The 12,334-nt window shown below is 39.2% G+C and overlaps 1 protein-coding gene across 4 annotated transcripts in view; it reads right to left on the minus strand.

Moving 5' to 3' along the window:
- Positions 1-648: 648 nt before the first annotated feature.
- rabgap1 (RAB GTPase activating protein 1) overlaps positions 649-12,334 on the minus strand; it is a 78,720-nt gene continuing 67,034 nt past the window's right edge. For all 4 annotated transcript variants that reach the window (XM_028600831.1, XM_028600830.1, XM_028600829.1 and 1 more), the window contains 4 exons: positions 12,012-12,095; positions 6,570-6,641; positions 4,261-4,461; positions 649-3,434 (listed from right to left, as the gene is read on the minus strand). In XM_028600831.1, the coding sequence (XP_028456632.1) occupies positions 3,312-3,434; positions 4,261-4,461; positions 6,570-6,641; positions 12,012-12,095 (480 nt within the window). In that variant the 3' untranslated portion in view covers positions 649-3,311. The remainder of the gene's footprint in view (positions 3,435-4,260; positions 4,462-6,569; positions 6,642-12,011; positions 12,096-12,334) is intronic.

Consider the following 12,334-nt stretch of genomic DNA (forward strand, 5'->3'; position numbering starts at 1 on the left):
GTTTTTATATCTATTATATTTGTTATGGCATGGTTAGTAGACATTAGTCTGTGGCATTGCTGTGATCAGTGACTGATTAGAGCTCTTTGTACTGTGTACATACTGTAAGCACTGGATACTTTATGCTTGACTTCATTTCATTGTCTACTTTAACAACTGTCTGTTGAGCTGTCCGAGCGTGTGACTTTTCTTTTATTAAAGTTGCAAAAAAGAGGCAGACTCATTTTGTGTTGGTATCTTTATATTGAAATTCATGAAGTATACACAATGCATCCTACACTATGACATTTCCACATGTTGATAATGTTTTTGTTGTTGTATGATAAAGCTACGTTTTGGCATTTATTTAACCAAACGGCAGTCAGATTGAGAAGCATGGAGCAAAATAAACATTAAAAACATAAAACATTGTTGTGGATTAAACTGTAGCACGGCAGCAGGTTGGTAGGTACAAGTAGGCAACATTAGTTATAGTTACAGAGTAGAAAATCATAAACATAAACTCAATATTTATTTTTTTGTTTGTTATATACAAGCCAGTGCCTTTAGAGTAATGTTCCTTTGTTTCTTTCAACTTCAATTGGACATTTCCTCTGACATCACCAGTAGATTTCAGCCAATCAGATTCCACCTTCAAGTGACTGTTCATTTTAGGCTGGCATAAGAAATATAGCTTTATCTGTTTATTTTTATTCAGTCTAATCTGATCAGTAAAGTATGAATAAAAATTGGAATATTGTTGAGCCCCCGTTCTAGTCAGCTAAATATGAAAACACACACACAACCAAGCCCTTTTTTAAACCCCCATCCCCTTTGGACTGATTTAGAGTGCATGTCAGTTTGACCCCTGCTTTAACCTCAGATGACATCCCTCTGATGGCTGTGACTGACTGTGTAACTCCTGTGATACTGATCCACACTTAAGGTGCAGAGTTTCACTTCTGGCAGCTTAAAAGTATCTGTGTGTGTGTTGTGTTGTGTGCGTCTTTTCTGCCTCTACATTCACAACAGTGTGTGTATACACTCAATGGCCACTTCAATATTTCAACCCTCTCACTACTGAGTAACGTGCTTTTTCCTCCTGAACACATTCCATTATTTGAGGCATCAATGCAACAAAGTGTGGATTTTGCTCCACGCTGGTTTGATAAAGTCAAACTATTCCTGCAGATTTTTGGAAGCTGCGAGATGCTTGTGCTGTGGTTATCCTGTTCCACCTCATCCCAGAGGTGCTCTGACTGAGTCCTGTGCAGGCAGCCGGAATAAACACAAGCTTCTGTCATGTTACAGGATCTATGTGCAGATGATGAGCGCTTTGTAAAATAGCCAAGAAGAGATGCTGTAACAATGCTTTTGTATACACACACACACACACACACACACACACACACACACACACACACACAATCACCTGCCTAATGTTGCCTCATCTTCTTGGTCTTAGCAGTCAGCAGCGGACACAAAAGTCAAGCCAACATTCAACAAGTCACACGTACACTGTGCTGAACTTATCTCTGTCCTTGTGGCCTTCCTGTTTTAAACATATTTTCTGACCTCTCTCACTGACGAGGCATGTTTGGCATTTCTTCTGTTATCCTCACCATCCTGTATTAAGATAAAATCCTTGACTAGTACCAATAAACATAGCGTCTTCCAGATCTAAAATCTGGCCTGTTTAACTATTCTTGCTAGAAAGTGACTTAAACGTCTTGACCTTGTGTGCATGACAAATGACCGTCCCTTAAGTGGCCACTAAGCGTTTGTTGTTCTGTATGTGCCTTTATATATATAAATCAACATTGTAATTCAGTTTGTGTGTGTAGTGGTAAAAGAGATCTCAACTGAAGTGTGATAAATAAACCCGGCCTGCCACCCTGCCAGTCAGGGTCACAGATCACAGAGCAGCTGGCGCCAGAGGGGTGGGGGGGGTTAAAGATGTGTTCAAGTGCAGCAGCCGTTACAACCTGCTGTGTCTGCGTGTCTGCCTTCCATTTTGACTTTACACTTCCCCTAAGTGATGTTTATAGTTTGTAACAAGCACTACTCTGGGGTTTAACAGTGTTGTAACATACATACACATACTGTATAATACATGCAGAGGTTTGCATGGTTTGGATCCTTTTTTAGTGTCTTTGTGCTGGGACATCTAAACCAAACAAACCTTAATCATGTTTTATGTCTGAAATTTGATGCGAGGAAAGTTATGCTGCTGCTGTTGGTAGTCACAACAACATTTGTGCATCTCTCCTTCCTGTAAATTATATACTCATATCCACTAGTATCATCTTTATCGACCTTCAGATCAAGGCTTTGTCAGCAAACTTTTCTTCAGCATCATTCATATACACGTTTAAACATTAAAGGAAACTAGACAACCAGGGAAAACCTTTTTTCCCCTAACATGCATGCACACACTCATAACCTTAGTGCTTTTTTTCTTTCCCTTGGACCTTCACGCGCTCTCACTCTCTTTTATACACACATTTTAACGTTATTTCAGTCAATTATTTATGCATTCAAACACATTATCAGTCTCACACATATGAACACATACACCTCATAGTCAACACAAAAACAAACATGCATGCGCACGCACGCACGCACGCACGCACGCACGCACGCACGCACGCAAGCTCATTACATAAGCACATTCATGTACATACATAGAAAAAGAAAGGTATTGTTCATCGTAAATTAGAAAAAGCTCAGTTTTGAAAAGGCTTCTATTAGCTCTCGTACCTAAAACAATTTTTTTTTTAACAGGGACTGGTTGGCCAGTAGTTTAGAGGGGAGCACGCAGAACAGTTAGGAAGGACGGAGTGTTTTCTTCTCTATCCCGTCAGGACAGTAACAGGTTGGATGTCCTATCTTCCTTCTGCGGGTCTTTAATATCAGCAGTACAAAGACAGAAATAAATGAAGCACTTTTTTTTTTTTTTTTTTTTTTTTACGCTTTTCTTTCTGTGTTCGGAAGCACATCGTGTCTCTGGGGAAAGTGGTACCATTGTACTTCATCTTATGTATTTCAACCCCTTCTCGTCAGCACATTTGGCTGTAGTCATTCGGGGTGGGGAGGAGAACACATGGATGGGGGTATAAGATTAGGAGCGTTGGGAACAGGAAAACATGAGGACATTCTTGATAAGAGGAACAAGTAACTAAAGTCTGTATTAATGGTCATTCTGGGATTTAACGGTCAATGTTAGAGTTATGGCCCAGTGGGTTAAGTTAGGCGTCCAGAGGTTTCAGTGAAGTGCGTTGCACTGAGCTCCAGACATGGTCTGGGTAAAACTGGAGGATGGGGTTATCAGGTTAGGTGGTCTCCTTGCCCTGGGACCCAGTGACGGTCTTGATAGAGCTGAGTGTTCGGTTGAACCAGGTCTTCTTGGCAGCCTGCACTTCGTTGAGGGCCAGACCCAGGTGGTGCTCCAAGTCCTGATTGAAGAGGAAAGAGAACTATCACAGGGGGTCGAAAGCACTCTGCCAATAAATAACTAAATGAACAGATCTTGGCTCTTGTTTTTTAAGAGTATGGTCCTCTGTGTACTTTTTAAAAGATTTCTAGTATTTCTTACCACTTTGCCATTTCTTAATCAGCAACTTTGATCCCAATTATCTTCCCACTCTAAGAGATGCCGTTAATCATATGTATACTCATCTTTCTTTTTTGACAACATTTTTGATAAACTCCTTACAGAGCTCTTTGTTGCTGGTGGTCATAAGTGTTCCTCGTAAATAGTTCTCAGTATTCTGGTCTCTTTTTTTTTAACTCACCACACTGGTCTCTTTCTAAGAAAACAAATCTCGACATTTTCTTGATTTCCCCAATTATTTCCACACTGACCGTTAAATGACAGCAACTGTGCTTACAGTGCTTATATATTTTTGAAATATTTCTACTGTCTAAAAGCTCTCCACTTTAATACGATTGCTCTTCTCTAATTATATTAGATATCAATGCTGCTTTAGACACTGTTAACTACAGCAATGTCACTAATCATTTATAAACATAAAATTAAGTGGAGCTCACCAATAATGCTCACATATCTTGTTAATAGATAATTTTCTGCTGTGATTTGTGGAGCATCGGCTGCCGGGTTCTTCTTTTCATGTGGTTCTCATCAAGGGTAAACCACGTGACAGGGAAATCCATCTTATTTATGAACATTTTTAATGTATCTGTGGCCTCAATCGTGTATGTTAATCTTGAAATCTCACACTTTGTAGTTTAATTTTGGGCCAAAACTGCATGTTATTGTACCTGGATTTTGCACTCCGCCTCCACCAGCTGCAGTTTGGTCTGGGCTAGTTCCAGCTCCATCTCTCTCAGCTGGTTCTTCAAACCCTCTTTCTCCTCATCTGTCTCCTCAGTCCCCCCAGCAGGTGCTGTGGTCACAGCGGCCCGCACACGACCTTCTTTGTTGAAAAGACTACTGCACTTCTCACAGCCTTCCACTTTGGACTAGAAAAGGATAAAAGAAGGTTAGAGGAAAAAACAAGATAATAACTTAAATCTTTATACTAGTTGCTTGTATACCAAGTATACCTTTAAGCTTGAGTAGAGTAAAAAAAACATTAGAGAAGAAAGGAACAATAAAAGAAACATTCCAGGTTAGCTAAAAATATAGGCCAGCAGCTGATGCTTACAAAAAATTGACTACACTTGTAGCCAAGCTCCAAGACTAGAACTTTAGTTATGTCATTTTATTGGTATACTATACTATGACATGATTTGTGTGTCTAAACTAAAGGTGCCCCATCTATCTTTTTGCAGAAATGATATTTTTATAATTTGAGCAGAGACAGTGCTCTGCTTATTTACTGAACCATTAGTGTAGTAGCCATACAAGCAGACTATGCTTTCCTTCTTCTGTCAGGGCTGCACTCCAACCTGCCCTTTAGTCAAAGAGCTCTTTTTGGGTGCCCTTGTGCTGTATATGATGAGCTATTATTAGGCACAGAACATTTGTGCAAGCAACAGAAAATCCGTACAAAGAGAGGCATACTGACTGCGCTGCAGGACAACACCCTATTAAGGTACTTTTTGTTGTTCATTTTCAAGTCACTCATTTTAATACTGGGGCGTTATTTTTGTGAGCTATTCTATACTGAAGTGTTTGAAGCTGTAAAAATACCCAGCCTCAGACTAATCCAAGACAATACTACTACTACTACAGCATCACAAATACATATGTACAAATTGTAGTTTTAGTGTTCCTGCTTCACTTGCTCTTCCGAAGTGTGGCTCATGGCTACTAACCATCCTAATGGCAGTGCAGGCAGGGTCCTGCTTAGTAGTTTGACTCCTTTGAGACCCCGAGATACATTAGCAGTAGTTTGCAGTAACAAGCAGCATTGTCCACAGCACCTCAGTTAGTTCTTAGCAACAACAGTTGACTATGTCTGTTGAGCTATTCCCTCAAAATAAATATTTCATAACACTATTACATATTTGGATTAAATTGTCAACGGAGTTTAAAGCTGAATAGCAATTACATAACGTTTCTTGGCTCATCCCTACAGAAGTGGATGAGAGAATTAATGAAGCAGCAGAGTGCCAGAGCTGAAATTGTTTCGGTCGTCACTTTAAATATTTTTGGTGAATAAGTATGTCAGTATATTATTTAACATGCTTTAACATTTCTAATGATATATTATTCACATCAGTGTTCCCTTCTTCAGTTATTATTGTGATTGCTTAAAATTATATTGCATTTGCTACACCATTATTACTGAATAATACAAGAACAAAAAAGGACAAGAACAAACAAGATGATAAACATTTACCTCTAACACACACACACACACACACACACACACACACACACACACACACACACACACACACACACACACACACACACACACACACACACACACACACACACACACACACACACAAGCGCTGCTACATCCTTTACAAGACTTGTCCTTGGTGCAATAAACCTTTTGTTTGTCCTTTTGTGAGATCTTGGGCAGCCCTGACAGAGCTCTATGCCAAAATGGCCATTCTCCCAGCTACAGTCGAAACAAACAGTTCACCAGCCAAGTGCTGGATGTGAGATGCCTGGCCCTGGCTGCTTGGCCCCCTTTGTCATTCTTCCCCCAAAAGCTTTGATTTCACTGCCAGGCAAGACAGTAAGATGGCAACATAGTTCCCAACATATCTGCAAACTCCGGGAGTGAGAGATCTAAACGGTTCTGTGCATTTCAGGCTCTGACGTTCTACATGGAGGTAACAGCTGCATCTAGGGTTATAGAGTGTATCAACTCAACAATGATTGTAGAGAATTTCTGATACATGAAATACAAATTTAGAAGTTATATACACTGTAAATAAAGCTCTGTAAAATATGTGTTGAGCATTTTCACTCTAAGTCTACACTACACACATTAATTTTCCTAATTAGTAGGCCGACTGTAAAATACATATACTGTACATTCATACATTTGTCCCTAACAGCATAGCTCTGCAATTATGCTCCACTTATAGTCCAGACTGGTAATCTACAGCAGAGTTTGAGTGCAAACAGCGTTGTTTCACGGTGTGTGTTTGTGTGTAAAATTCACCCGGATTTTCTCCAGTTCTCCTCGGTTGGCTGTCTGTTGTTTCTCCAGTCGTTCACTCAGCTGGGAGCAGATCTATATGAACCAGAGACAGTGTGTTCAGTTACAGAGCTTTCAGACTGCCGTCAATGTGATCAACAATTCACCCAAAGTCCAATGAATTTCTACTGAGCCACTCAACGTGACGCTCAGCTTGACAGTACAGTACAGCTTTTGTATCTAGAGCTGCACCATGTTAGTTAGCTGAAGATAAATCACTTAAAAACATAATACAGATACAGTAGCTTGTTTAAATTTTTTGAGTCTTGCCAGTTTTCTAATACTGTACATATATATTATCCACAGATTCTATTAATATGTATGAGTTTAGAACATTGGTTCTACTAAGGTTTCAGGATGAAAACGTGGAAGATATACATTTCCATTACATGAATATATTGGTAACCCTATGTAATGAACGCCTCAAACTCAATCACCCTCCTTTTCCTTCCACCCCAAAAGCTTCTAGTATTTTTTGTTATAGTAAAGCTAGGATGTAATGGGACGAAGGAACACAATTGGACCAAAACCAAAATAGAGAAGTGTATTGTTCCACTGAGAAAGCTATTTTGATTCTGACCATACCACTGTGCACAACCTTGTTCGTGTTTCTATGTAAATCAGTCTCTGTTGCACAGACTTCATCCTCTTACTCTTAAGTCCATTAGTGGTGTCAAAAGGTCCTGTTTTTCCAGCAGGGCACACCAGATTTACCCGCATGAGCATACATGTGCATCCTTATATATATACCCCTCCTTCTATACCTATAACCCTCAGCTACAAACACGATGGCACACACACACACACACACACACACACACACACACACACACACACACACACACACACACACACACACACACACACACACACACACACACACACACACACACACACACACACACACACACACACACACACACACACACACACACACACACACACACACACGCTCTAGCTTGCCGACGAACAGAGATATCGATGTGACATGAGTCATCCTAACGGGAACATCGGGTCATCCCACCTCTCTGTAGACAGACAATCTATCTCTCTTTCTATTCCTGCTCTCTGCCTTTCTTTCTGGTTCCCTGTGGCACATACTGTATATCTCTCCTCATCCTCCTCCCTTAGAGATCAATCTATACATCTATCTGTGTATCTTTAGCCAAGCAAATATCCATCCCTTTCCTCCTACCTGTCCTTTTTTATCTTTTTCTCCTGTCATCCTCTCCTTCATTGGCTCTCAACTGCCATTACTAAACCCATCTCTCTACCTTCCCTTCATCATTACTGGTCCCTTATCCCTCTTGATCAGCAGCTGCCCTCTTGCTCTTTTACTCTCCCTGCCTCCTTATTTTAAAGAGTACTCCCTTGGAATGCTGGAAAAAAAATTTTACTTTGTGAAGCTTTAACTTGACCCACTAGCCTTCTGTCTTCAATAAGTGTTCTACCCCACATGGGAAGTAGGCATTTTCCTCTCTTTATATTTTTTCATAATTTGTAAAAGGGCTAAGAGGAATATGGTGAAGAGGACAGTGTGTTCTGCAGTGTTTTAAAGTATGTGAGAGGGAGAGGGGAGAAGGAGGTAGGAAGAGGTACATGTCAGTCTTCAGTCAGGAATCTTTATCACTGTACCATCTGTAAACTGTCAAGGATCATTTATCTTATCTTAATTCAGGATGAACAGTATTGTTGTTTCCTTCATTCTGGTTATTGTTTTCTGACACTTGTATGTCATACAATACTTTTGTGCTTGTTTCTTCTTCAGGCGGGCCATTTTTTGTTTTCATGTTGTTCATTTTCTATTTATTCCCACAAACAATCTCTTTTTTTCTCTGTCAATAATGTATACAGTATGTATGCTTAAAATGGGCATACAGTATTGTTAGCAAATGCTGCTGTATGTTAATTGCTTTATCACACTTATGATTATAAGGTGATTGGCTGCAATCTGCCGCTGCTCCAGGACCTTTACGCCACCAGGAGTCTGAAGCGTGCTGGAAAGATTGTGGCTGACCCCTCCCACCCCGGACACAAACTCTTTGAGCCACTCCCCTCTGGCAGGAGGCTGAGGTCCATCAGGACCAAAACCTCACGCCACATGAACAGCTTTTTCCCCTCCGCCACTAGCCTTATTAACAAGGCCCGGAAACCACCCTGACTCTCCACCTGGCTCTTCATGCCACTGTTCTCTCTCTGCTGTAATGCTCTTTGCTCTTTATTTATTTATTTTATTTTATTTTTATCTTTATTTTTAATTTAATACATACTGTGTACATATACTTATATTGTTTATACCTATACTTATATTGTTTATTACATTTAGAGAATGTGTGATGTGCACCAACAACACCAAAACAAATTCCTTGTATGTGTTAAAAAACGTACTTGGCAATAAAAACCCTTTCTGATTCTGATGACATTATGTATAAAGCGTTTAACTAGTAGCAGACTGTTAGGGTGCAGTGCTCAATCAAAAAATGTATTTTAGCACCCAGTATCAGAATTTTTTAAACTGTAAAAAATAAAATAAATATAATGCTAACAGGGCCTCAGAGACACATGCACTGGCACATGTCGCTGTCCATGGCAAATACCCGGGAGGCCTGAGTGTATCTACGCAGGCTCCGCTCCTACAACAGGGATTACAGTACTCCACTTAACACTGCTTTTAGCTTCACCATTAACAGACGCTTCTCTGTCCTCGTGGGCTGGAGGGGCAATTAGCACACAAGCTTTTTTGGCTCTAATCCCACAAAAAGAAACTTGGCATTCACAGACACTGAAAAAGGCAAATGCTATTTGAAGAATAATTTGAGTTTTCTGGGTTGGAAAACAATTCAGGCTATTTTGGGGCATTTCACAATTTGTCAATCCCAGAGGATTGAATGCTGCTGTCCTCCCTCTACTCTCCTCCAAGGACTTCTGTTCATTTTCTCCCTCTCTCCATCTATCACCCCCTTAGTCTCTGTCACAAAAAGAACAATTTTTGACATTTTCACATTTAGCTCTACTTAGCTGCATGCTAGCAATCTAAAGGCTGCTTTCACCCATAATACACACACAAACGCACACAGACACACAACCATCAAATCCCTAACAGCTCAAAATCAGTGTTCAGATCTGCTATCGATATTTTTAGACTCAGGTGAAGTTAAGGTCCGTTTCTAAATTAGTCCTCTTGCTATTTGTGTCTGCCTCCACAGGCAGCGATACGAGCTGGATTGTTGCATAATGTCTGAATGTGCTGATGGTATTAGCACTTGATCTGGGTAGGTTTATATTTAAGCATTTAGTGACAGGATGAGATCTGAGAGGATGAAAATCACCGTAAGAGGAATTCACAGAGACAAGAACTCAAAATATGCCTACAGGCTCAGTCACCAAAGGCTCTGAGTTCAGCTTAGTGACATTTCATACAATTAGAAGTTTCTTCAAGAACTAGTGGGATGAATGAAAACGGATTGCTTTCATATTGTTTTTTAAATATTTATAGCTAGTCTTGCGAAAGTAATGACTTGATCAGAGCTTAGATCTGAAAAGACGAGCCAAATAAGGAAAGATAAGTGGAGAAGAGGTGCTCAACCAGTCTTGTCACTGTAGTATTTGCACACTGAGTATTATCTTGACGATAATGACTGCTTGGCCTACTTAGTGAAAGGATCAGAACAAGAGTTGTTTAGTGGAAATCTTTTGAGATGTTAAGTAAAAAATGTTTAAATCTATATTCACTTTTTCATTTATGTTGTCTTTGAGATTTAAATGAACTAATAACTTCAGGCCATTACTTGCTGCTAAGCAGAGATCGCCAATTGTTGGCAGCTTTTGCTCAAGTTCTCTTCAGTCCTGTTAAACATTTTTAGTTGTTCATTTTGGGTTATTAAGTCTTCAATCGAGTAACCTTTTAAATGTCAGTTTTAAATTGTTAACGTGTGTGTGTAAACTAAACTCTAACGTGGACCTGCTGTACAGAATTACTGGCTGTTTCTATCTGATCATCAAGCTACTGCTAATTGCTGTCTTGCCCTGTTTCTTATGCACTTGCATCTTTAATTAGCATAGCTCCACTTTGTTCTGTGTGTCTTCCAGATCAATGAGCAGCTTTCTGCTCATCTACTTTAAATGTTAAAGCTCCTCATGAAATTAAATCCAAGCTACAGATTAGAATAAATTCTCTGATATAAATAATTAGTGTCCAGTTTCCTTATTGCTGCTGGAAAACAACAGCAACTGTATTAAAGTCAGCTGCTAAGCTTTTAACCAGAGCGAAGAGGTTTGACTTGTCAACACCTATTGTTGGCTCCCAGAAGGTTTTAGGATTGATTTAAAGATTTTATTGATTACCTTTCATTTCTTGGCTCCGTGCTATATTTCAGACCTTTTAACTCCATATGTGCATGTGTGTAGACATTCCAGAGTCTAGCCATAAAACTAAGGGAGACAGAGTTTGTTACATGAGAGTCCCAAGACTGTTTAATGACAGGGACAAACAGAAAGGCTGGCTGACTCATTGTCATATTCTTTATTTATCTATTAATTTGATCAGAGTTTCATTTTATTTTATTTAGGTTAATGCTTATACATGTTATTGTATAATTGTGAACAAAAATTGAACAAGAACAATGCATTGTTCTTTGAGAAGCACTCTTATCTTTGCTATACAAATAAGGATTAGTATTATCAGAAACTTTTTGATGCTCTTACAGTATTGACTAATGGTATTTTGCTGGTATTGCATTACTGGAGAACATACTATAGTTTATCGGACAGGAATGAACACAAAAAGGTTTCAAGATACAATAGATGTAACAAAGGATGTGCGATACCAAATGCTGCGACTGTGAGGAACAACTCCATGTAAATATGTTCCTGTGTTTAATCATGCTCCCTTTTATTTAAATATATTTACTTTTCATCCTCTTCTCGGCTTACATTTCTTACTTTTGTATTTAATTTTAGGTATATATGTTTACTCATTAGGATGTATTAATATACATTGGTGTAATTGTATAGTTAAATATTTGTATTTCTGTATTGGATGGACGTATGTATTGATCATCACGTTAAAGAGCCTTGGGAGATCTGTCTAAGCTTGGGCTAGTGGGCGGTTAAGTGGAGTGTAGAAGGGGTTATGATGTTGGATCTAAACTGAAAAATCACAGTGTTCAAAACGTTTCAAGGAAACTAGGGTGAGTCTGCCACAGTTTATAGTTTCACTTCTCCTAAATGTACTTGTGAGAAAAGACACTTCAGTAATATGATTTTAACAGCAAGGCTCATAGTACTGTACTATAAGCAAACTCAAAGGAACCAACACTCTTGCTAGACTTCTAAATTTGAGTCTTTTTAAGTGATTTCTGTACTAAATCAATTCTAAAGCACACAATTCAGATTTATAGTACATACCTGCTTATATTCTCCAATAATGGAGCCATTCTTCTTTATCTCTGATTCAGACTTATCAAGCTCTCGTCTGCACATCTCCTTTAGCTGTGGAAGCAAACAAACACAGATACTGAGACTAGGGCTGGGCAGTATATCGATATTATATAGATATCGTGATATGAGACTAGATATCTTCTTAGATTTTGGACATCGTAATATCGTGATATGACGTAAGTGTTGTCTTTTACTGGTTTTAAAGGCTACATTACAGTAAAGTGATGTACTTTTCTGAACTTACCAGACTGTCCCCACTTAGACATTATGTCCACATTACTGATGATTAT

Source organism: Perca flavescens, chromosome 16 (genome assembly GCF_004354835.1).
Source record: "Perca flavescens isolate YP-PL-M2 chromosome 16, PFLA_1.0, whole genome shotgun sequence".
In the NCBI taxonomy this organism is placed as follows: domain Eukaryota; kingdom Metazoa; phylum Chordata; class Actinopteri; order Perciformes; family Percidae; genus Perca; species Perca flavescens.